Consider the following 26,176-nt stretch of genomic DNA (forward strand, 5'->3'; position numbering starts at 1 on the left):
GTGATGGTTCTGGGCCCTTCCTTCCTCCCGGCCCTGCCTTCAGAGTCAGAAGTCTGGGTGGAAGGTCAGCGCCCCATCTCAGGGGGCTGCCCCCAACAAGGAGTGATTTATGGTGCCGAGGAACCGCGCCTGGGAGAGCCTGGCCTGCCCCTCCACACCGCCTGGCCTCAGCTCCAGCAGTGGCCCCGCGCCGCTGGTCTTGTACCCGGACCGGGCAGTGGACGTGGACTTCCGCAACGGGGCGAGGTCGTGGGGTTTGCCCTTGAATCGCCTTGTACACACCCACATGCTCTGCCTTCCCCAGGGCGCTGCTCCCTGGGGGCCGGCGATCCTCCCTGTGGAGGAGTCGTCTCCCAATCCCCGTGGAAAAGCAGGCTCGGCTGGAGGGACAGGATTCCTCGGCCTTGGTGCGCTCATCTACAGGCCCAGCCTGGCATAGGGTGAGCCCTTCCTCCTTGGCTGCCGATGCCCCCCAGGCCCAGACACCTCACCCATCTCCTTCCACGCATATTTCTTGTGTTTTGTTTTTTTAAATTGTGGTCAAAAAATACATTAATCATTTTTAAGTATGCAATACAGTAGTATTATCATATGCACGTTTTTGGGAAGCTGATCCCCAGAACTTTTTCATTTTGCAAAACTGAAACTGCATACCCATTGAAGCTCTACTCTCCTTTCCCCTCCCTCAGCCCCGGGCAACCACCATTCCACTTTCAGTTTCTAAGAGCTTGACTCCTCTCTGGACCTCATAGAAGTGGAATCATGCAGTAATTGGCTTTCTGTGATTGGATTGGCTTGTTTATAGCCCTGAGCATAATGTCCTCAGGGTTCATCCATGCTGAAGCATATGACAATTTCCTTTTTTTTTTTTTAATGGCCAATTAATACTCTATTGTGTATTTGCACCAAATTTTCTTTTTTTTTTCTGAGACGGAGTCTCACACTGTCGCCCAGGCTGGAGTGCAGCGGTGGAATTTTGGCTTACTACAACCTCTGCCTCCTGGGTTCAAGCAATTCTCCTGCCTCAGTCTCCCGAGTAGCTGGGATTACAGGCACCCGCCACCACATCGGGCTAATTTTTAAATTTTTAGTACAGGGCTTCATCATGTTGGCCAGGCTGGTCTCGAACTCCTGACCTCAGGTGATCCACCCACCTTGGCCTCCAAGAGTGCTGGGATTATAGGCGTGAGCCACCGCGCCGGACCAAAATTTTCTTTATCCGTTCATCTGTTGATGGACGTATGGGTTGCTTTCACCTGTTGCCTATTGTGAATAGTGCTGCAGTGAACATCGGTGTGCAGATACCTCTTTGAGATCGTGTTTTGAATTCTTCTGGATATACAGTTGAACCTTGGAACAACACAAGGGTGGGGCACCACCTGACCCCTGTGCAGTTGAAAATCTGAGTGTAACTTTTGACTCCCCTAAAACTTAACTACTGTTAGCCTCTTGTTGACCAGAAGCCTTATCAGTAACAAAAACAGTCCATTAACACATATTTTATGTTATATGTATTATATACTGTATTCTCACAATAAAGTAAGCTAGAGAAAAGAAAATACTAAGATCATTAGGAAAATATATTTATCGTTCATTAAGTGGGAGTGGATCATCGTAAAGGTCTTCATGCTCATCATCTTCACATTGTGTAGACAGAGGAGGAGGGATTGGTCTTGCTGTCTCAGGGTGGCAGAGGCAGAAGAGATGAAGGAGGTAGAAGGGGGAGGCAGGAGACGCAGGCACACTCAGTATAACTTTTACTGAAAAAAAAATCCGCATATAAGTGAACCCACACAGTTCAATCCTGTGCTGTGTAAGGGCCAACTCCGTGCCCAGAAGTGGGCTTGCTGGGTCATATGATGATTCTATTTTTAGCTTTTTGAGGAACCTCTGTACTGTTGGCCACTGTGGCCGTGCCGTTTCACATTCCCACCACGGGTGCATGAAGGTTCCTGTTTCTCTCTCTCTCTCTTTTTTTTTTTTGAGACGGAGTCTTGCTCTGTTGCCCAGGCTGGAGTGCAGTGGTGTGATCTCGGCTCACTGCAAGCTCTGCCTCCTGGGTTCACGCTGTTCTCCGGCCTCAGCCTCCCGAGTAGCTGGGCGCCTACCACCATGCCTGGCTAATTTTTTGTATTTTTAGTAGAGACGGGGTTTCACCATGTTGGCCAGGATGGTCTCAATCTCCTGACCTTGTGAGCCGCCCACCTCGGCCTCCCAAAGTGCTGGGATTACAGGCGTGAGCCACCGCGCCCAGCGAAGGTTCCTATTTCTCTGCATCCCCATCAACATCTGTTATGTTATGGGCTTTTAGTTTGTTTGTTTTTAGTAGCCATCCTAATGTGTATGAGGTGACATCTCAGTGTAGTTTTTATTTACTTTTCCCTAATGCCTAGTGATGTTGAGCATCTTTCACCTTTCAGGTGCTTATTGGCTGTTTGTCTGTCTTCTTTGGAGAAATGTCTGAGTCCTTAGACCGTTTTTACACTGGTTTTCTTTTCTTTTTTTGAGAGTCTCACTCTTTTGCCCAGGCTAGAGTGTGATGGCGCAGTCTCAGCTCACTGCAACCTCTGCCTCCTGGGTTCAAGCAATTATCCTGCCTCAGCCTCCCAGGTAACTGGGGTTACAGGCACGTACCACCACACTCAGCTAATTTTTGTGTTTTTGGTAGAGGCAGGGTTTCACTTTATTGACCAGGCTGGTCTCAAACCCCTGACCTCAGTTGATCACCGCCCCGCCCCCGCCCCCCGCCTTGGCCTCCCAAAATTCTGGGATTACAAGTGTGAGCCACTGCACCTGGCCTAAATCGGTTTTCTTTTGGGGGTTTTTGTTGTTGAGTTAGAGGAGTTCTAAATATGTTTTGGATATTAACCCTTATCAGGTCTCTGGTTTGCAAGGATTTTCTCCCATCCTGTAGGTTGCCTTTTCCTCTGTTGATTCTTTCCTTTGCTGCAGAAGTTCAGTTTCACTGCTTGTGCTTTTAATTGGTACCCAAACCCCAGGATATTTTCATGGATTTCGGGGAATTTGTGAGCCATCCTGAAATTAAATGCATTTTTGTCTGTGTGCATGCATGGATGTACATTTTTTGGAGATAGGGTCCATGTGACCCATTGGATCCTATAGAATTTAAAAGAGCTTGTCTATAGCAACTGTTGGTTTTTAGAACGGTGTCACCTAAAACTCAAATGTGTGCCAGCAATGAATCCACGACTGTCTTTTTCTCTTTGGCATTACTTTTTCTCCCACCCCCCGTGTGCTGGGCCCGGTTATAGGAAATTTGTCTCGGGTGCCCCCTTATCTTTGCTACTCTGGTTCCTGGCACAGTGCATGCTGTTTGAAGGAAACCCCATTTTTTTATGTCTCCTACTCTCTTCAGCTTGACATAGCTTCTGGAACTGATGGCAGATGCAGGCTTGGCCTGACCCTTGGTGTCCTTCTTACTCTTCTCCCAGCCCTTCTGCTCTGCCAGGGCACTTCTCACGCATTACCCACCTATGACATACGCAGCCCCACCTATCTTCCTCTTCTGTCCCCTCCCTTTGCTCCGTCGCTGGGGCTGCCTCCGTAGCTTCCTCCCCTCTCCACCATGTCCCTGCTGGTGTCCCTGCTGGTGCTGTGCAGTCTGCCCTCTAACATGAGCCCCAAGCCCCTCCCCAGCCCCTGCAGGAGATTTGCCTCTTGCGCCACCTCCCATCCTGCCACCTGGCTTAGAGCCAGTTCTGCCATCTGCCCCACCCCACCACAGACCCTCTTCTTGCCGTGTGGGCCGTGCTTCACCCTCTGCCCCCCACTGCAGTCTGGTCTCCAGCCGTCCCCTTTGGCCCGGCCTGCTCTGTGCAGGCTGCTCTGTCCTCATTCACCTTGAGGCCCTGCGGCCTTGCCCACTTGGCTTCTCTCCACCCTGTCCCGAGTCCTCCAGAAATCAGCCTCTGCTGCTTTTGAGAACTCTTGAATATGACTTTTCCATGTTTTCTTTGGATTTCAGCAACTAATGTCTTTTTCTTCCCAAATAGCTCACGGGGAGCAGCCATCTCCCTCACTCCTGCGTCCCCCAAGACTTTGTTTCAGACCGTGGCAGATGTGTGTTTGGTATTTGTGGAAGGAACGATGACTGCCTTGCCTTCTGTGTCCTGTTTATTAGAATTCAGACATTTGCGCCATTTAATCAAGTCTTTTTCACTTACCAGTGGCGTGTATATTCCCAGCCTGCTTGAAGCTCCTCTGAGCAGCGTAATAAAGGTTGGGTGCACTGGGCGGGATGAGGCTGACCCGTCCTGGCCTCAGGGGGCTCACAGCCGGGTGCACCAAGTTCTCACACTTCAGGGTCTCAGGAGCCCTTCATGCTCTTAAAAATTATGAAGACCCTAAAGAGTTTTTCTTTTATGCAGGTTATATATTTATTAATACTGACTATATTAAAAATTTAAACTGAGTTTGGTGTGAGAGGACTTTAGCTTAAAAAAAAAAAAAAATTAAAACTGATTTTTTTTTTTTTTTTTTGAGACAGAGTCTCACTCTGTCACCCAGACTGGAGTGCAGTGGTATACTCGTGGTTCACTGCAGCCTCTACCTCCTGGGCTCAAACAATCCTCCCACCTCAGCCTCCCGAGTAGCTGGGACTGCAGGCATTCACTATGCCCAGCTGATTTTTGTATTTTTTGTAAAGACAGGGTTTTGCCACATTGCCCAGGCTAGTCTCAAACTCCTGGACTCAGGCAATCTGCCTGCCTTGGCCTACCAAAGTGTTGGGATTACAGGCATGTGCTATCACTCCTGGCCAAGAAATTTTTTTTTAGATTTTAAATTTATCTTAACAAGAAAGCCCATGACAGGTTAATAGAAATAACATATTTTGGCTGGGCACGGTGGCTCAAGCGTGCAATCCCAGCACTTTGGGAGGCTGAGGTGGGAGGATCACTTGAGGTCAGGAGTTTGAGACCAGCCTGGCCAACATGGTGAAACCCCATCTCTACTAAAAAGACAAAAATTACCCAGCATGCCTGTAGTCCCAGCTACTTGGGAGGCTGAGGTGGGAGAATCGCCTGAACCCAGGAGGCAGATGGAGGTTGCAGTGAGCCAAGATCATGTCACTGCACTCCAGACTGGGCGACAAAGCAAGACACTGTCACAAAAATAAATAAGAAAAAAGAAACATATTTTTATGAGAAATAATTACATTTTCCAAAAACAGAAATAAGAATAATGGCATTGTTTTATATTTTTGTAAATCTCTTTTATGTCTGGTTCATTAGAAAGGGCTTGGAATTGCCGGGCACGGTGGTTCACACCTGTGATCCTAGCACTTTGGGAGGCTGAGGCAGGTGGATCACGAGATCAGGAGTTCGAGACCGGCCTGGCCAACATGGTGAAAGCCCCTGTCTCTACTAAAAATACAAAAAAGTAGCTGGGTGTGATGGCGGGCGCCTGTGCTACTCGGGAGACTGAGGCAGGAGAATCGCTTGAACCCAGAAGGCAGAGGTTGCAATGAGTCGAGACTGTGCCACCGCACTCTAGCCTGGGCGACAGAGCAAGATTCCATCTCAAAAAAAAAAAAAAAGACCTGGAATTTTCATATCTGCTTCTGTGTTTTATCTATTGTGATATGTTGTTTTGGAGGGAGTATGAGGAAAATTCGGCCTCACACAGATATATACTAGTTGGAAAAAGGAGGAGTATTTTAATAATTGTGGATACTCTGATACTCAACTAGAACTCAGCAGAGTTTTCTTTGAAGGTTAGTTGCAATGTGGAGTCTGAAACTGTATCAGTGAGCTGTTCACACTGTTACATGGAACTTCATCAGCCTGTCTTGCCCTTTGAGTAGCTCATTTGCTCAGGCATGATGTTGTAACACCATGTATTGGTCATCTGGAAAATATTGGCTCCCTGAGTTAGGCGGATTTTCCAAATATTGGCACATAATATTATTTTAGAAATCACATTTGTTAATATGATCACTGATCTCATCGGAAAAGTCTCTCAGTATTGGGAAGCTGTGCAGGTTATGGTGGTTCATGTAAGTTTTCCAGAAGTCTAATTGTCATTCAGAAACTTGAATTTTGTCATTTGCAACAAATGCGGTCAGTTATTTTTCTGGAAATGACAAGCTCACTTCTTTGATCTTCACAGAAATACACCAATGTCCAGGGGCTTTCTATCAGTCATTCCTTCAAGTAAAAATAATCTATGGAGAAAGTGGCCATTTCGGCTCCCAGCTCAGTCACGAGTGCCTTTCCTTTGGTACGCATCACCTGTGTGCCGAGGCACTTCACACATATTCTTATTGTCACAAAGCATCTGAAAAGGATGTGTACTCTAGGGCAAGGTTTTCATAAAGTAATTTTTACTGTTTCATCAGAGATATTCTTAGATGAAACTGGGGATCTTTTTAATAAGTGTATGGCCGTGAGTCCCCTCATGGCTGCTGGTGCAGCTGGGGGCCTTGCCTTGACTGGTGCTGAGGGGCCAGCAGTTTTACCCACCAGTACAAATATCAATACTGTGCAAAAGGCAAATAACATCGGTTATTCTGAAGACAGTTCTGACCTCCTAGCCTCTCTGTAAAGGTCTTGGGAGCCCGCAGTCCATGTCTGTGCCTTGAATACCCACTGGTGAGATGCAGCCTCATCTCATCTGCATGGATCTGGGCTGGGTTCACGCTCCCGCTCCTTTGGAGCTTTTATGAATGTGAGGCCTTCCCTGATCTCCATATTTAAAATCAACCCCCCTTCTGCCCCTCACTCCAGCCCTCTAATTTTTCCCCATGTCTCTGTCTCTAACATGCTCTGTTCTTCATTTTGTCTGCCTCCCTCCACTAAAATGTAAGCTCTGGATGGCAAAGATTTTGAGCTGTCTTGTTCCTTGCTATATCCCCAGCAATTAAGAGTAGTATCTGGCATGCGGAGGTAGTAGCCTGATACATATTTCAGTAAATGAGTGAGTGAATGTGCCTGGGCCACTTTCCTGGGGTCTCCTGGCAGGTCCGAGGGGAGCAGCTCATTGCCCTTGACCTGGCCCTCCTGGGGGTCCATGCTTCCCACCCCTGATGACTTGTCTTGTTCTCCCTGGCTCCTCAGCCAGTGCTCCCCCACACCGCCGTGTGCCTTGTGTGTGGCGAGGCGGGGAAGGAAGACACAGTGGAAGAGGAGGAAGGCAAGTTTAACCTCATGCTCATGGAGTGCTCCATCTGCAACGAAATCATCCACCCCGGATGCCTTAAGGTGAGCGGCCCAGTGGGAACAGGTGATGCTGACGCTGTGGGGCAGGTAGGGTTGCTGGAGATGCTGGTGAGGTGGTGGGATGCAGGTCGTGCGGTGAATTCCTGGAGAACCCCTGAGTCTGGGTGATCCTGTGTGTCAAGGGGATAAGCCCAGAGCAAGGAGGGCCTAGAGTACCTTGGAGACCCAGTGTCATTAAAGGAATAAACAGACTCCCACGTCCCAGGACGTCAGAACCAGAGAGGGTTCCCAGAGTCTCAGCGGATGGCAAACACAGGCGGCTTGTTTGTAGCTGGGCCAGAGGGAGAGCCTCCAGGTGGCTCCAGGCTTCTGGGAGAACAAGGCCCCACACCCCACTCCTTCCTTCAGCACCCTGTAGAGTCCTCTGCAAAGTCCTTTCTGCATGCCAGGCGCTGAGCTGGTGGCTTTACCTGGGTCATACCCCTCAGTGAGATGGGCACACTAACTTTTATGGCTGAGGGCACCAGCCTACAGAGACAGAGTGACTTGCCCAGGGTCCCAGAGAAGCAAAAGGGCTCCGCCTCCGAACCCTGGCCTGCATCCACAGTTGCCCGTCTCTGCCAGCCTCTGCGGCTGTGTTTTCTTTTGGCTGGAAACAGGATAGACGTGACACTGGGGAGGGGGTGCTGCTGCTTCTGGAAGACATGGCCTCACAGAGCCTTGTGCCCGTGGGCCCTCTTCTCCACTCGTCCCTCTTCTGAGTCCTGGTGTTCCCCGCAGATTAAGGAGTCAGAGGGTGTGGTCAACGACGAGCTTCCAAACTGCTGGGAGTGTCCGAAGTGTAACCATGCCGGCAAGACCGGGAAAGTGAGTGCCGGGCTCCAAGTCCCAGGGTCAGTCGGGAGAGGGGCGGGCCTGGGCCTGGCTGGGACCAGCCTGTCCCAGGAGTGTCAGGCAGGTGGGGTGCCGTGGGCCTGGGGAGGAGGAAGGGCAAGTCCAAAGGTATACAGTTGGTCTGTTCCTTCTCTCTTTTTGGCCTACAAGCAAAAGCGTGGCCCTGGCTTTAAGTACGCCTCCAACCTTCCCGGCTCCCTGCTCAAGGAGCAGAAGATGAACCGGGACAACAAGGAAGGGCAGGAACCTGCCAAGCGGAGGAGCGAATGTGAGGAGGCACCCCGGCGCAGGTCGGACGAGCACCCCAAGAAGGTGCCGCCGGACGGCCTCCTGCGCAGAAAGTCTGATGACGTGCACCTGAGGAAGAAGCGGAAATACGAGAAGCCCCAGGAGCTGAGTGGACGCAAGCGGGTACGGACCAGGAGGGGCTGAGAGACAAAGGGGGTGGTCTGGCTGGTCCTAGGTGCTGGGTTGGAAGGCCGGGGCAGGGGGTGGGCAGCGAGTAGAGCTTGGGATAATCCCAGCCTCTTGCTGCCCTGAGCAGGTCACCTAAGTCCTGAGAGCCCTGCCCCAAGGAAAGGAGGGGAAAACCAGCGAGTCACTCCTCTTCCCACCCCCCCCCTTTAGGCCTCATCGCTTCAAACGTCCCCCGGTTCCTCCTCTCACCTCTCGCCGAGGCCCCCTCTAGGCAGCAGCCTCAGCCCCTGGTGGAGATCCAGTCTCACTTACTTCCAGCAGCAGGTGCTCCCACGACGCACGCCCTCCTGAGGCCCTGGGGACTGGCGAGTCCCGGGCTGTCCCCCACCCCACCCCGCTGGTCCTCCACCCCACTGCTGCCTCTCCTGACGCTTCCCAGGTCTCGGCCCCAGATCTCTGGCTCGTGGTTCTGGCTTCGGGCCTGGGAAGCTGTCTGTGACTAGAGCCTCTGTTGGTTGGGATGGAAGCTGTGAGTCCAGGGAACCTCTGAGGAGCCTGGTGGCCCTGCTCCACCCACGGGCCATGCTGTCACCAGCCACAAGGTGGCGCCAGGAGTCTCTCCCAGCTCTAGCCATTCCGGCTGGGCCGGGGATTCCCACAGGGCTGTGCTCCAGAACTGGCTCCCAAAGCCGAGGCTTGTTTGAATGGCGGCTGCACATCTCCGGGTCTGGGGGGTGGGAGGTCAGTTGGGTGGGGACAGTTCAACCGGACTACTTCCAGCTTCTTCCTTGAAAGCCGCAGGCAGGGCTCGCCCGTCTGTCGGTCAGACGTGGAGATGGCATTTGTGGGGAAGGCGTCCCTCCAGCCCCTCCTCTAGAGACTGTGGACTCATGGTGGGGTGGGGTGTCGAGGGGACCAAATCCCACGAGCCCGGGGAGCAAGCTCTGCGTCCTTTCTTTTTCGTGACAGCTCAAACCTGGCAAAGAAGATAAGCTTTTCAGGAAAAAGGTACCATCTTCCCCTCCCCCTGTGCCCCAGGCCCGAGCGGTTAGAGCTGCACAGCAGCTCCCTGGGCCGCAGTCCCGTGGCAGGGGGGCGGGAGGCCTTGGGTGGGCGCAGCCCTGAGCCCTACAGGCTGACGCGTCTCCGCTCTCGCCCTCAGCGTCGGTCCTGGAAGAACGCCGAGGACCGCATGGCGCTGGCCAACAAGCCCCTCCGGCGCTTCAAGCAGGAACCCGAGGACGATCTGCCTGAGGCACCCCCAAAGACCAGGGAGAGCGACCACTCCCGCTCCAGCTCCCCCACCGCAGGACCCAGCACCGAGGGGCCCGAGGGCCCGGAGGAGAAGAAGAAGGTGAAGATGCGCCGGAAGCGGCGGCTTCCCAACAAGGAGCTGAGCAGGGAGCTGAGCAAGGAGCTCAACCACGAGATCCAGAGGACGGAGAGCAGCCTGGCCAACGAGAACCAGCAGCCCATCAAGTCGGAGCCTGAGAGTGAGGGCGAGGAGCCCAAGCGGCCCCCAGGCGTCTGCGAGCGTCCCCACCGCTTCAGCAAGGGGCTCAACGGCACCCCTCGGGAGCTGCGGCACCAGCTGGGACCCGGCCTGCGCAGCCCGCCCCGTGTCATCTCCCGGCCCCCACCCTCCGTGTCCCCGCCCAAGTGTATCCAGATGGAGCGCCATGTGATCCGGCCACCCCCCATCAGCCCCCCGCCTGACTCGCTACCCCTGGACGATGGGGCAGCCCACGTCATGCACAGGGAGGTGTGGATGGCCGTCTTCAGCTACCTCAGCCACCAAGACCTGTGTGTCTGCATGCGGGTCTGCAGGACCTGGAACCGCTGGTGAGCGGCAGCCTGTGTAGGGCTCTAGGTTAAGGCTCAGGCAGCACCAGGGATGGCCCGTGTGTGTGGAGTCGCTGGTGATGCTCTTTCCTTCCAAGCCCCAGTATGGCTTCATTGTGCTCCGTAAAGCGTTCCAGCTGGCTACAGTGGCCCCTCTGGTCTTGTCAGAGGAGGTGACCTGGTTTACTCCCTGATTTAGCTTCCTGGAGGGTAAAGTGAGGACCACGTGAAGTCCTTGGCTTCGGAGAGTTAGTCCAGGTTTCCAGCAAGGTTGCCAGTTGCAACTTCAGGCCAGCCGATATTTACCAGCTTTCTGGCCTTAGCTCTGCCTTACCCCTCTTGGATGAACGGGCATGAGACCTGCTTCATGGGGTTGTTTGGAAGAACGACCGGTAGAGGGCGTTGTAAAGCCCATGGTAAATACTTGCGGGAGGCCTGGCACAGTGGCTCATGCCTGTAATCCCAGCACTTTACGGGCGGATCACTTGAAGTCAAGAGTTCAAGACCAGCCTGGCCAACATGGTGAAACCCCATTTCTACTAAAAATACAAAAATTAGCCGGGTGTGGTGGTGCACACCTGTAATCCTGGCTACTCGGGAGGCTGAGGCAGGATAATTGCTTGAATGTCGGAGACAAAGGTGGTGGTGAGCAGAGATTGCACCACTACACACCAGTCTGGGAACAGAGCGAGACTCCATCTCAATAAATACATACATACATACATACATAATTGATGGAGACTGGAGGCCATGGCTGTCAGAGCAGATGGCAGGTGCCTGCATCTGGGCAGGACAGGTGCTACATAGAGAAGGGTCCAGAGCACCGAGTTAAGGAGCCTCCCAGAAGTTGGTAGGTGGGGAGAGTTAGAGCCGTGCATGGGCTGCCAGGGAGCCCCACCTCTGACGATGTGTCCCCACCCGGCCGGTCCCCAGGTGCTGCGATAAGCGGTTGTGGACCCGCATTGACCTGAACCACTGCAAGTCTATCACACCCCTGATGCTGAGTGGCATCATCCGGCGACAGCCTGTCTCCCTCGACCTCAGCTGGACCAATATCTCCAAGAAGCAGCTGAGCTGGCTCATCAACCGGCTGCCTGGTGAGCCCTGGGCCAGTGGCCCCGAGTGTGTCTGCTGCAGTGGGGGCTGGGGGCGCATCCCCTGACCTTCACCCTTTTCTGTGTCCCCAACAGGGCTCCGGGACTTGGTGCTGTCAGGCTGCTCATGGATCGCGGTCTCAGCCCTTTGCAGCTCCAGTTGTCCGCTGCTCCGGACTCTGGATGTCCAGTGGGTGGAGGGACTAAAGGATGCCCAGATGCGGGATCTCCTGTCCCCGCCCACGGACAACAGGCCAGGTGAGTTGCCAGGCTGGGGGTTTCTGTGGGGGTGGGGTGACCGAGCTAGGCTGTTGGATCTGCTTTTACCCTCAGGCCCCAGCCCTTCCCCAGAGGACATAGGGATGAGTGTCTGCTGCCGTGTTCTCAGTTTGCTTCAGGCACAGAGGGGATCTGGGAGGAGGCAGGGGCTCCTGTGCACATGCGAGACGTGCTCATGGGACTCCGTGTGCGTCTCACTGCTTTCCTGTTGACTCACTCATGGGCGCTCTGCATGCGTCTCACTGCTTTGCTGTTGACTTGCCCCTCGTTGGTTTCAAGTCTCCATGGCCATCAGGATCAGTGTGGTTACGCAAGGGCTTCCAGGATGGCGCCTCCCCCTGGGCTTGACTGGACTGCCTAGGTCTGTGCTTCTTGCCAAGTCACAGGGATTGGAGGTGCTGCGCGGCCTCTGCACTGGTTGGCGGATGACTACTGGGTGGAATGTGGGCTCAGTGTTTAGGTCTTTTAGTTTTTCAAGAGAATTTGGAAATCTAAGTTTTGATGTGGAGTCTGATTTTTAACTGTTAGAATTCTGATTTTGGGAGGAAGCAGTTTGTAACTAAATGAGATCTGAGTGTTCTGTCTGGCTGGTGGGCCTTTTTAGAGTGTCATGTCAGTGTGACCAGGCCTCCTCGGTCAGATTGACGGGTTGCCCCCTCCTTCCCGCCCCACCAGGTCAGATGGACAATCGGAGCAAGCTCCGGAACATCGTGGAGCTGCGCCTGGCAGGCCTGGACATCACAGATGCCTCCCTGCGGCTCATCATCCGCCACATGCCCCTGCTCTCCAAGCTCCACCTCAGTTACTGTAACCACGTCACCGACCAGTCCATCAACCTGCTCACCGCTGTTGGCACCACCACCCGAGACTCCTTAACTGAGATCAACCTGTCTGGTGAGTCAGGGGCCCCCATCAAGTCTGCCCAGCACTCCGTGGGAGGGCCAGGAGGTTCACATTTGTGGAAAATGACTCGTGTGTTCACAACTATGTGGTCACAGTGCTTGGTGTCTCGTTTACTGAGATAGACAGCCCCGTCCAGAGGGGAAACACATTAAACAAAGAGTTACTGTTGGCTGGGTGTGGTGGCTCACGCCTGTAATCCCAGCACTTTGGGAGGCTGAGGCAGGTGGATCATAAGGACAGGAGTTCAAGACTAGCCTGGCCAACATGGTGAAACCCGGTCTCTGCAAAAGTAATACAAAAATTAGCCGGGCATAGTGCCCGGCACCTGTAATCCCAGCTACTTGGGAGGCTGAGGCAGGAGAATCGCTTGAAACTGGAAGGTGGAGGTTGCTGTGAGCCAAGATTGCGCCGCTGCACTCCAGCCTAGGTGACAAGACCAAAACTCTGTCTCAAAAAAAAAGTTACTGTTGGAATTGTAGTAATTGCTACGCCCAGAATAGTGCCGGTTAGCAGCAGCCACGAGCACACAGCAGTGGTTCCTGACTGAAAATACGGACAAGGGACAGCTTCCCCAGGGGGTGCAGAGGAGCCGGTGCCTGACAACCAGGGTGTGGAGATAGTGGGGGCCGGGGGCCGGGGGGCGAGGGCCCTGGTGGGCAGGAGGGAGCTTGGTTTCTGCCTTTGCTGTCGTTGCTTACATGCACCCCTTGTGACTCTGCCATCAAGGGGCCTGTTGTTGGAGAGAAAAAAACCCACAGTTAGTTCCATTATTGTTCTGTGTCTGTCGCTGTGGTGGCAGGATCTTCACTCGCTCCATTTGCTGGCGGGGCGGCAGTTGGTTCTGAAGGACTTGGGGCTCCAGTATGCAGCGAGGTACACAGAGCAGTGCTGCCTGCTCTTAGCCCAACTAACCCGATTTTGGTCTGGTAGCTTAGGATGGTCTGGACTGGGGGGTGTCGGATTTGGGTGAGACCAAAAAAAGAAAGAGAAAAAGAAACTTAACTTACGGGTTTTTTGTTTTGTTTTGTTTTTTTGTTTTTTGAGATGGAGTCTTGCTCTGTAGCCCAGGCTGGAGTACAGCAGCGCGATCTCCACTCACTGCAAGCTCCACCCTCTGGGTTCCCACCACTCTCCTGCCTCAGCCTCCCGAGTAGCTGGGACTACAGGCGCCCGCCACCACGCCCGGCTAATTTTTTGTATTTTTAGTAGAGACAGGGTTTCACCATGCTAGCCAGGATGGTCTTGATCTTCTGACCTCGTGATCCGCCCGCCGTGGCCTCCCAAAGTGCTGGGATTACAGGCGTGAGCCACCGTGCATGGCCAGGTTTTTTTTTTTTTTACCCTCAGAAATTACCAAGTACTAAAGACACCCCCATCTCACCAAATTACATTTTGACACAGCACAGTGGTGATGTACACGTTGTTTTCTCCTCTGCATCCCACATTCATGCCTGATAAACTATCTGGCAACCGTGCCTCATAGCAGGGGCATGGGAGCTTTGGATGGGATGAGATCATTCAGGACCTAGGAAGCCATTCTTTCTCCTTATGAAGTTTTGATGACAGGAATTGTTCCACCTCGTGGAGGCAAAGAACCAGAGTGAATTGAGGCTTCTCCAGCTCAAGGGCCAGGTCATGGGCTTGAATCGGTGGTGGAGCTGCCCTTTGGAGAGGGTCTGGGAGTCATCTTACTCTAAGTGCTGGCATTTTAGTAAATCGCTTCATTATATCCTGGTTTAGTTATTATGGATGCGTAGCAGAGATCTCAGTATAAATTCCCTCCCCTGCGGTTTGGGCCATGCTGTGTGTGTGTGTGCAAATCATCTTTGGCATTTTGTTTTTCCAGCATGATAAATTGAGGTCATCTTTTCATCTCAGTGCATAAGCTCTCTGCATTCTTTTTTGTCTTTTTTTTTTTTTTTTTTTTTTTTTTGAGATGGAGCTTTGCTCTGTCGCCCAGGCTGGAGTGCAGTGGTGCGATCTCGGCTCACTCCAACCTCTGCCTCCCATATTCCAGTGATTCTTCTGCCTCAGTCTTGTGAGTAGCTGGGATTACAGGCGCCTGCCACCATGCCTGGCTAAGTTTTGTATTTTTAGTAGAGATGGGGTTTCACCATGTTGGCCAGGCTGGCCTTGAACTCCTGACCTCAGGTGATCCACCCATCTCTGTCTCCCAAAGTGCTGGGATTACAGGTGTGAGCCACCGCACCCAGCCTGCATTCTTGTTAAGAGCTGTGAAGTGGCTGGGCGCGGTGGCTTACACCTGTAATCCCAGCACTTTGGGGGGCTGAAGCAGGCGGATCATGAGGTCAGGAGATCGAGACCATCCTGGCTAACACGGTGAAACCCCGTCTCTCCTAAAAAAGAAAATACAAAAGAAAATTAGCTGGGTGTGGTGGTGGGCGCCTGTAGTCTCAGCTACTCGGGAGGCTGAGGCAGGAGAATGGCGTGAACACGGGAGGTGGAGCTTGCAGTGAGCCAAGATCGTGCCACTGCACTCCAGCCTGGGTGACAGAGTGAGACTCCATCTCAAAAAAAAAAAAAAAAAAAAAAAGGAAAGAAGGAGCTGTGAAGTATATTAAGGGGTATCTCTATACTTAGACTCTTCTAGATTTTCTTTAAAAAAAAGAAAAACTTCCCCTCTCATCGGTGTAACTAGTTGAGTTACTGGAAAAATAAACTTATCCTGATGTAAGCACCAGAGATGGGAAAATAGTCTGTGCCACAAAATAGATGACAGTTGACATGCCTCAAGATCCTTAAACTTAGTTGGAGGGTCTGGTCTCGAGACAAGGGAAGTTGCAATTCTAGCTATTGTTCTGGCTGAATTCCATCGTGGAAAATTTATTGGGTGCTCAAGGCAGTCCCTTGCCTTTCCCTTCTCCACCCCATCCTCACTACCTGAGGCAACATCTTAAACTCTTGAATTCTTTCTTCTAGTGTTTACCTCCGCTATTTCAAACTAGCAAGCCTAGTGCTCACTTTGGTGCCCATTTGCTAAAATTGGAACAATACAGAGATGAGCATGGCCCCTGCACAAGGATGACATGCAAATTCGTGAAGTGTTCCATATTTTTAATTAAAAACAAAATGAAAAAATACCAAGCCTATACTGCAATTTCTTTTTTTTCTCCCATGTGGATATTATGTATTTATTAACTTGCTATTAGATAACATGAGGATTTACTACTGTTGTATTCTTCCCTCCCACCCCCCCCTCCTGTTTTTCTCCCTCCATCTTTTTAATTTTTGGTTGTCACTATTCTTTCACTTATTATGAGCATGTTAAGTGTTGGTCACTGTTGAGCCAAACAGTGTATTATGAGTACATTTTCTTTCTTGCTCAATGTTTTTGTTGTTTAATTGCTCATTTTGTTTGCTTGGTTTCTATGAAAATGGTACAACAGAATTGAATGCTCTCCCCCTCCCCACCCCCAACTCATCAGTCTCTTGACCAGTTTTTGTAGGAGACTTGCCTCCTGACTTCTTTTCCTCCCCTTCCGTTTTCTCCTCTGGGACTGGCCGCCCCCGCCTGCCGCACCACTGCCATCCTGGACTCCTTTGGTGTCTGTCTTGTCCTAGGTACCTTCCTTCCTTGATCTCATATCTTCTTTCTTGGTTTACTATCACGTTTGCTGAGAGACATTTTCTAGACCCTGTGTGTCTGGATTCGTTTTTATTATACCCTCCCATTTAGTGGCTAGTTCTGCTGGGAATAGAACCCTAATCTGGGAGCCTGTTGCTACAGTAAGTAGGAGGTTTTGCTCCACCATCTTCTGCCTTCCAGAGGCAGGGTCCAAAACTATTTGATTCTTCATCTGTCAGTGAATCTATTTTCTCTCCTTGTCAGTTAATAGAAAGTTGTCTCTAGTTGTCTGCATTTTTCGAAGACAAACTTCAGTTTGAATCCATTTCACCTACCATGCTGAACACTCACAGAAGCCCTTCAGTCTGGACGTCTGTGTTCTTCAGTTGTAGAAAAACTTCTTGAATTCTGTCTTAACTTCCTCCCCTTCTGTTTTCCTCTTTCTGGACTAGTCCTCTGATTCCTGTCTTCCCTCCTCATTTCCATGTCAATGTCTTTTTGCTGTATTTTCTGTGAGTTTTCCCTTACTTTATCATACAGCTTTTTTTTTTTTTTTTTTTTTTTTTGAGACAGAGTCTCACTCTGTCGCCCAGGCTGGAGTGCAGTGGTGTGATCTCAGCTCACTGCAAGCTCCGCCTCCCGGGTTCACGCCATTCTCCTGCCTCAGCCTCCCGAGTAGCAGGGACTACATACAGGTGCCCACCACCATGCCCAGGTAATTTTTTGTATTTTTAGTAGAGACGGGGTTTCACTGTGTTAGCCAGGATGGTCTCGATCTCCTGACCTCGTGATCCCCCTGCCTCGGCCGTCCAAAGTGCTGGGATTACAGGCGTGAGCCACCGTGCCTGACCACAGCTTATACACTGAGTTTTTCATTTCTGCTGTTGTGCAGTTGAACCATATGACACTGCTGTTTAAAATAGGTCAAAAATAGTCAAATGTTGGCATTTTCATATGGTTCAACCTATATGTTTAGTTTTCAATCTGTGTTCTCTGAACGTTTTGTGGAATGGCCTGTTCTTGTTTTTTGGAGCCAGATACTTTCCTACCTGAGGATATGAATGATTGTTTTATTTTCTTCTCTCTGTGTTGACTGTTCCTTTCAAATGCTATCAGTGGCCTTCAGCAGAGGCTGTCCTCAGCTTGAGTGCTGATGCTTGCTTGTCCCTCCACTCCAGGGTGATCAGCGTGGGCACGCTGCTGGAGCTTGTCTGCTATGGACGACACTACAGTGTGGTCTCTGTGGGTCCTTTCTTTGGAGAAACCTGGACATCATATCTTTCAAACTTCTTCTTAAGCTAGTCAGGATTGCCAGAAAGACTCTCCTTGATCTCCTAAGGGTGTGGGCTGGACCGCTGTTGGTATGGCCAAGTATGGGGCTTGATAGGGGAAGGAGGTTCTCAACAGTTAGCAGGTAAATTTTCCCTTAGCCCCACTTTTGAGTGGGCACCCCTACTTTCTGTGCCCACTGGAACCCAGCCCATCAGGCACTAAAACCCCAGTCTTCTGCTGGGGAAGGAATCCAGACATCTTACTACTCCTTGAATAGATTTCAGCCAGTGCTTCTGTTACTAACACCATCTTTAGCCCCACTTCCAATGTACCTGTCACTTTCAATGCAAGAGGAATTTCTGAGAAATCACCACTAAACACCTTAGAGGTGTTCTATAGAATAATTATTCTTTTCTGCTTTCCCGTCAGCCACTTTAGGGTTAAACTTTCTCAAGTCTCCTAAATTGTTACCTCTTCTTCAGCTTCCAAAATTAGAAAAATAATTATGTTGTAGTGAAATAATATGTAATATAAAATAGACCACCTTAGCCATTTTTGGGCACATAATTCAGTGGCATTAAGTACATTCACAGTGTTGTGCAACTGTCACCAACATCCATCTCCAGACTTTTTTTGTTTTAGAGACAGGGTCTCGCTGTGTTGCCCAGGCTGGTCTCAAACCCCTGGGCTCAAGCAGTCCTCCTGCCCCAGCCTCCCAAAATGTTAGAATTACAGGCATGAGCCACTACACCTGGCCTTTTTTATTTTTATTTTTCCCCTTTGTTGGCTGTGATTTTGGTGTCATATCAATCTTTGCAAAGTCTAATGTCATGAAAATTTTCCTCTATGTTCTCTTTTTCTTTTTTCAAGACAGAGTCTTGCACTGTCGCCCATATTTGAGTGCAGTGGTGTGATGTCAGCTCACTGCAGCTTCCGCCTCCTGGGTTCATGCGATTCTCATGCCTCAGTCGCCAAGTAGCTGGGACTACAGGCACCTGCCCCCACACCCCACTAATTTTTGTATTTTTAGTAGAGACGAGGTTTCACCATATTGGCCAGGCTGGTCTCGAACTCCTGATCTTGTGATCCACCTGCCTCGGTTTCCCAAAGTGCTGCGATTACAGGCATGAGCCACTGCGCACGGCCGGGTCCAGCTTATTCTTTTGCATGTTGAAATCCAATTTTCCCAGCAATATTTATTGAAAAGATTACCTATTACTTCATTGAATGCTGTTGGCACCCTTTTCAAAAATCACTTTACCATATATTTGAGGGTTTGTTTCTGGGCTCCTGATTCTTTTTTTTTTGATACACAGTCTCACTCTGTTGCCCAGCCTGGAGTGCAGTGCAGTGGCACGATCTTGGCTCACTGCAACCTCCACCTCCCGCATTCAAGTGATTCTCCTGCCTCAGCCTCCTTTGTAGCTGGGAGTACAGGTGTGTGCCACCACGCCATGTTGGCCAGGGTGGTCTCAAACTCCTGACCTCAGGTGATCCGCCCACCTCAGCCTCCCAAAGTGCTGGGATTATAGGTGTGAGTCACCACACCTGGCCGAGCTCTTGATTCTATTCCATTGGTCTATATGTCTATCCTTTTTCCTGTAATGTGCTTTATTTATGAATGAATGAATGACAGGGGCTTACTCTGTCATCCAGGCTGGAGTGCAGTGGTGTGATCATGTCTTGCTGCAGGCTCCACCTTCCAGGCTCAAGTGATCCTCCCACCTCAACCTCCCATGTAGTTGAGACTAGAGGTACATACCACCATGATCGGCTAATTTTGGTATTTTTTTTATAGAGACAGGCTTTTGCTATGTTGCTCAGGCTGGTCTTGAACTCATAGGCTCAAGTCATCCACCCACCTCAGTCTCCCAAGTGCTGGTCTTACAGGCATGAGCCATTGCGCTTGGCCTATGTATTTTATTTGGAGACGGGATCTCACTGTGGTGTTCAGGCTGGAATCATACTCCTGGGCTCAAGTGATTTTCCACCTCAGCTTCAGATTAGCTCAAGTTCTTCAACTTTGTTCTTTTTTTGGATTGTTTGGACAACTTGGAGCCCCATGTGTTCACATGAATTTTAGGATAGATTTTTCTATTTCTGCAAAAAACACTACTAGGATTTTAGAGCAATGTCATTGAGTCTGTAGATGTCTGTGGGTAGTGCTGACATCTTAATAGTATTAAGTCTTCCAATCCATGAACATAGGATGACTTTCCATTTATTTATGTCTAATTTAGTTTTTTCCGGCAATGTTTTCCAGTCTTCAAAGTACAAGTCTTTCCTTGGTTAAATTTATTCCTGAAGCTAGGCATAGTGGCACACACCTATAGTCCCAGCTACTCAGGAAGCTGAGGTGGGAGGATCACTTGAGGCCAGGAGTCCTAGACCAGCCTGGGCAAAGTAGTGAGATTCCAGATCTAAAACATTTAAAGGCCGAGGGAGAACTGATGAGGATGCTAACAAAAGTGATGTTCCTCCACGGGCGGGCGGGCGGGCAGGCGGGCCCCATGCGCCAGCAGGAAACATCTGTCAGCCTGCCTGTGGAGGGTCCAAGAAACCAGGCTGCAGTGAACTCTGACGCACAGAGGGACCAAAGGAAAGTCTTTTCCTTCTAGCTTCTTTTCTGGAAGGGTCTTTGGGCTCCAGTTTTGGGGAATATTTGAACCACAAGCTAGGAAGAATGCTGGCTGGGCATGAATGAGCATCCAAAGAGGGCCCAAATTAGTACCCAAAGACAACTCAGAAAAGGAGCCAGCTGGGCCTCCAGGTCTCACTTCACACCCAGTGCTGCCTTACCACCAACAGGTAACTGCCAGGATGCACCTGAGGCCCCCTCAGTCGTCTGACAGCCGCAGGCCACGGCAGTGTGCCAGCCAGACGGCAGAGTTCTCTGGCATGGGAGCTGCCTGTTCTGGTGCTTGAAGGTGCCAAGGGAGAGGCAGGACTTGGGTCAGTCCCTTCTAGCCAGGAACTAGGCAAACATTGGAGGAGGAAAATATCCCTGAGCTGGTGATGGAGTGGGGACAGCATAGCTGGATCTGAGTAAGGAATGAGACGCATTCTGGGGATGAGCTAGACAGTGCTCTGGAAGGCAGATAGGGAGCTGGGAACAGGGTCAAGATGGAAGATTCTGAGGGTGATTTCTTGCTGAAAATGTCTAGCCTGAATCTAAGCAAGCCTCTGGGATATCTGCAGTTTATAGGAAACACAGGAGATAAGAAACAAGCTAAATGACACCTTGAAGATGACAAGTGAGAATGTGGGACATCCTCTAAGAAACCATCCTGGTCAGATGGGCTGAACACCTATAATCCCAGTGGTTTGGGAGGCTGGGTGGGGAGGATAACTTGAGACCAGGAGTTCAAATCTAACTGGTCAACATGTCATAGTAAATAATGAAAAATGAAAAGTGTTTGAAAATAAGCTTATATTAGTAAAATCCTTATTCTTTATACTTAGGGGAGGATAACTTGAGACCAGGAGTTCAAATCTAACTGGTCAACATGTCATAGTAAATAATGAAAAATGAAAAGTGTTTGAAAATAAGCTTATATTAGTAAAATCCCTATTCTTTATACTTAAAAATGAATCAACTATTGAGTTTTGGGGATCATGAGTTTCCTGAAGGAATTGTACGATAGCATTCTACAACTTCCTTCATCATTGGATTTTGCAGTAAGATTATAAACAGGGTCAGGCATTTGAGGGGGAACTACTTGAGGGATTAATTAGAAGATTAAGGGATACCCTTTGAAAAACTGAGTTATTGCCGGGCACAGTGGCTCACACCTGTAATCCCAGCACTTTGGGAGGCTGAGCCGGGTGGATCACCTGAGTTCAGGAGTTCAAGACCAGCCTGGCCAACACGGGGAAACCCCGTCTCTACTAAAAATACAAAAAATTAGGCCGGGCGCAGTGGCTCAGGCCTGTAATCCCAGCACTTCAGGAGGCCGAGGCGGGCAGATCACGAAGTCAGGAGATCGAGACCATCCTGGCTAACACAGTGAAACCCTGTCTCTACTAAAAATACAAAAAAAAGAAATAGCCGGATGTGGTGGCGGGCGCCTATAGTCCCAGCTACTCTGGAGGCTGAGGCCGGAGAATGGCATGAACCCGGGAGGCGGAGCTTGCAGTGAGTTGAGATCGCGCCACTGCACTCCAGCCTGGGCGACAGAGCGAGACTCCGTCTCAAAAAAAAAATTTAAAAAAAAAAAAAAAAATCCAAAAAATTAGCCAGGCGTGGTGGCAGGCGCCTGTAGTCCAGCTACTTGGGAGGCTGAGGCAGGAGAATGTCGTGAACCCGGGAGGCGAGGTGGAACTTGCAGTGAGCCGAGATCGCCTCACTGCACTCCAGCCTGGGCAACAAGAGCAAAACTCCGTCTCCAAAAAAACCAAAACCACGAAAAACTGAGTTGTCTGTTGAAGCATCTCTCTATCAGCATTGTTGTTTTCCCATCTTCAGTCTAAAAGCACGGCCTTCACTTGTGAATGCCTATGTGTATGTAGACAGCTTTCCAGTACCACTGCTCCACATGAATTGGTGAGCATCTGTTTGAAGATTCTGTGCTGACGTGGAGGACACTGTCTGAAAGGACTGGCTGTATAAAGGAAGTCAGTTTGGTGGCTCACGTGGTGCTCTGACTTCACTACTTTACACCACCTCCTCGCCTGCAGGGATTTTGATAACATGTAGATAGCACAGGCTTTGTATGTATGATTGTGGTTTTCCCTTAGTATTTTTATTCCCACTCAGTTTAATAGAGAAATGAAAGTGTTGATACTAAGGAAGATTAGCAAAGGTCACAAATGTAATACCATTGAGGCCGGGCACAGTAGCTCAAGCCTGTAATCCCAGTACTTTGGGAGGCCAAGGCGGGCAGATCACGTGAGGTCAGGAGTTTGAGGCCAGCTTGGACAACACGGTGGAATGCAGTTTCTACTAAAAGTGCCAAAAAAAAAAAAAAAAAAAAAGGCGGGCATGGTGGTGGGCGCCTGTAATTCCAGCTATTTGGGAGGCTGAGGCAGGAGAAGCACTTAAACCTGGGAGGCGGAGGTTGCAGTGAGTCAAGATTGTGCCATTGCACCCCAGCCTGGGTGACAAGAGTGAGACTCTGCCTCCAAAAAAAAAAAAAAAAAAGGAAAGAAAAGAAAAGCACAGAGGGTGTGATGAAGTCTGAATTCTGCTTTTGCTAGAAGGGCATGTTGGTCTGGTGCCTAGGCTGATGGAACACGGTGAGTCCTGGGGTTAGGACCAAACAGCTGTCCCTCGTGCTGTGAATTGCTCCAAAGCACTGGGGCCTGCAAAAGCAAAAATGATCCCAAGATGCCCTTAGCAATGTTCTTTCTGTGACCCAGCGATGCCCTTCTGGGAATTTATCTGAAGGGAAGAGGCAGATAAATGCACAGTAATAGACACAGAGCAGTATTCATCAACAATATATTAGATGAGAAAAGCAAACTACTTAACATGGTGTGTTAGCCTATCATTGTAAAAGCACATAGAACTACTTACATGAGCATAGGCATGTATAGAGGCCGCTGTGTGGTAAATTAGAAGTGATTTTCACATGGTTATTTGAATGCTTTTGAGGCCTATATTAACCTTTATACCTGGTGGGTGAAACCCTTCCCCATTTGAAGAAGAGAGATTTTAAGCAAATAACATTTTATTTAGTGCAGCACAGCAGGGGTTGGAATATGTAGAGCTCTGACCTGTCTTCAGTGCTGAGTGCCTGGGTCTGGGGGGGCCTTCTGGCTCCTGGCCTTCACACCTCACATTCCTTATTCTCTGCAGACTGCAATAAGGTCACTGATCAGTGCCTGTCCTTCTTCAAACGCTGTGGAAACATCTGTCACATTGACCTGAGGTACTGCAAGCAAGTCACCAAGGAAGGCTGTGAGCAGTTCATAGCCGAGATGTCTGTGAGTGTCCAGTTTGGGCAAGTAGAAGAAAAACTCCTGCAAAAACTGAGTTAGTCCAAGGACAAGAATGTAAATACGGGGTGGGCTCTGGGAGGGGAAGAGACTTTACAAAAATGAGGGCTTTTATTTTCCATTTGGAACGTGGGACAACAGACCACAATGCAATTCCATTTTGCAAGTCTTTCCAAGGGAGAAGCTGTTCAACCACCCATTTGGGGGATGAGTGAGCCGACACTTTCCTTTGGTCTTTCTAAATCGTAACTGCACTGCTTTCTGGACCATTTCTAAGGCGGCCTTTACAAGAAGACATTCCTGTCAGAGAGGAGGGTGGACTTTGGAGAAATTCTCATACTGAAGCATGAGCTTAGGAGTTTCTGTTAGTGGTAGTGGTGTTTTGGACACTTCATTCCTTGCAACACTGAGGTTTTGGGTGTTGACGTAAAGTGGACCACACACCACATCTGCTGCCGTCTTGACACTTTTTTTGGTTTGGTTGGTTTTGTTACATCCTACATTATGCAGAACTATTTTTGTACAAATTGTTTAAAAGTTATTTATGCAAGGTTGAATGCATACCAGTGTTTTTATTGTTTTGAGATTGCCAATTTTCCTGATTTCCTTAAGGTAGGAGAGAATTTAACGTGTACTTCATCGACACAACCCATCTACAAATGTGCCCAGATCTAACAAAGCAGGCTAAGACCTTCCACTTAAAAGCATGTTTAACTGGAAGTTGAGAGCCTGCTTTGTACCTCAAGAGTTACATGAGCATGTTGTGGATAAATGTAAATTATAGTTGAAGTAAGATACTCTGCCAGGTTTCCTCTGTAGAAAATTCACTTTTCTCAAATTTTAAAATTTCGACTTCAGCCTTTGCACTCAGGAGGGTCTGCTCCAGCATGAGCTCTTGTACTTACATAGATCTAATTTATACAGTGAGTCAAGACGTAGAATAAATGCTCCCACATAGCCTTTCTTTTGCTTTTTTCTCTCCTCTGAAGTGTGACTTGAGTTCTCATTTAGGTTTGTAACATGGCTATTTCCTAGTTGTAAAGTTCTGCATTTATAAGTGCCATTGTTGTAAGGTGGTGTTTCCTAGACCTTCCCTGATGCGATTTTACCTTTGTTGAATTTGTATAAACAATTGTACAAAAAAAACCACTCTTGAACTTTGAGGGCTTTTGTTCTAGGAGTGGACTAGAAGTTTAAGCCCAGAGTCAGTAAACACTGTTTTGAGGCCCAAACAATATAATTTCTGATTCATCTGATGTACCCTGTGGTGCGTCATTTTTCTTTCTTCTTCAGAGAGAAATCCGTTTCTGGCTAATAAAGGTATGTGCTCTGACAACAGCTGCACGTAGGAATTAGACACAGACTTCTTTAAGGAGAAGAGTTGCTCATCTGTCTGCGTGCCTCTTACCACACAGAATTACTTCATGGCTACTTGCCATTACTGTTGCCTAAAAGTTCCCCAGATTTGGGAGACAGTGGGAGCAACTGCAGGAGGCTGCATCCTGTACAGGTAGCCTTGGGCCATGATGGCTGTAGGAAACACTTGGTCATGAGGTGGCTTCCCCAAGTGGCAGATGTAGAAACCAGTGAGAAGTAATTTTAGATTACAGAATTTTTTTTTAAAGACAGGACCCTGCTGGCAGTGTCATATTCACATACAGAAACAGCTGCTGTAGTGAATCTCAAGATGGAGAAGGTAGCCAACCTCCTTCCTCAGTGATGAGAGCAAGCAATGTAAGACGTTGTTCCTGTGGAAGAAGCCTTTCCTGCTGATGGCTGAGTTTTCTGTTTGTCCCTTTTATTTTTACCATGGCAAAACAGTTTTAATTACAACGAGACAGGCCAGGTGAAGTGGATCCAGCACCTTGGGAGGGATCACCTGTGGTCAGGAGTTCAAGACCAGCCTGACCAATATGGTGAAACCCCATCTCTACTAAAAATACAAAAATTAGCCAGGAGTGGTGCCAGGCGCCTGTAGTCCCAGCTACTTGGGAGGCTGAGGCAGGAGAATCAATCGCTTGAACCCAGGAAGCGGATGTTGCAGTGACCTGAGATTGCACCATTATACTCCAGCCTGGAGACAGGGAGACTCCATCTCAAAACAAAAAGAGAAAGATCTCATCTAGATACATGTCTCCTGTTAATTTAAATCCACAGACTCTTGATGACTCAATCTAAAGACACTCGAAGCCACTGTACCTAAGGGTTCCTGGAGCATACAGGTCTGCTAGGGAGGGGATGCCAGGGCTGAGGATCCGAGCCACCACAGGGATGTGCAATACAGGAGAGACAGTGGATCTCCAGTTTCAGGAGAGGCCACTGTATAGTGCAGTGGCCATAAACTCCCCCCAAGAGTACTGAACAATCCAGTAAGATTGTACTTCAGTACAAATCCACGGTGTCCGTACAGACCTTTTTATTTTTTTATTTTTTTTATTTTGAGATGGAATCTCGCACTTGTCCAGGCTGGAGTGCAGTGGTGTGATCTCAGCTCACTGCAACCTCTGCCTCCCAGGTTCAAGCAATTCTCCTGCCTTGGCCTCCCGAGTAGCTGGGAATACAGGAGCCTGCCACCATGCCCAGTTAATTTTTGTTATTTTTAGTAGAGATGGGGTTTCACCCACCATGTTGGCCAGGCTGGTCTCGAACTCCTGACTTAAGGTGATCTGCTGGTCTCAGCCTCCCAAAGTGCTGGGATTGTAGGATTGTAGGGGTGAGCCACCATCCCCAGCCCCTTTTATTTATTTATTTTTATATTTTGAGGCGAAGTCTCA

The 26,176-nt window shown here is 49.5% G+C and overlaps 1 protein-coding gene and 1 pseudogene across 1 annotated transcript in view; both read left to right on the forward strand.

Moving 5' to 3' along the window:
* Nucleotides 1-26,176, forward strand: part of LOC105494556 (lysine demethylase 2B) — a 158,393-nt gene extending 132,217 nt beyond the window's left edge. The window contains 10 exon segments of the mRNA XM_011763081.3: nucleotides 7,077-7,220; nucleotides 7,959-8,045; nucleotides 8,223-8,483; nucleotides 8,700-8,813; nucleotides 9,459-9,497; nucleotides 9,652-10,331; nucleotides 11,265-11,428; nucleotides 11,522-11,683; nucleotides 12,380-12,598; nucleotides 23,263-26,176. Of these exon segments, the coding sequence (XP_011761383.2) occupies nucleotides 7,077-7,220; nucleotides 7,959-8,045; nucleotides 8,223-8,483; nucleotides 8,700-8,813; nucleotides 9,459-9,497; nucleotides 9,652-10,331; nucleotides 11,265-11,428; nucleotides 11,522-11,683; nucleotides 12,380-12,598; nucleotides 23,263-23,444 (2,052 nt within the window). The 3' untranslated portion in view covers nucleotides 23,445-26,176.
* Nucleotides 15,584-15,684, forward strand: LOC112429131 (U6 spliceosomal RNA; annotated as a pseudogene).

The sequence above is a fragment of the Macaca nemestrina genome, chromosome 10 (genome assembly GCF_043159975.1).
Source record: "Macaca nemestrina isolate mMacNem1 chromosome 10, mMacNem.hap1, whole genome shotgun sequence".
Lineage (NCBI taxonomy): Eukaryota > Metazoa > Chordata > Mammalia > Primates > Cercopithecidae > Macaca > Macaca nemestrina.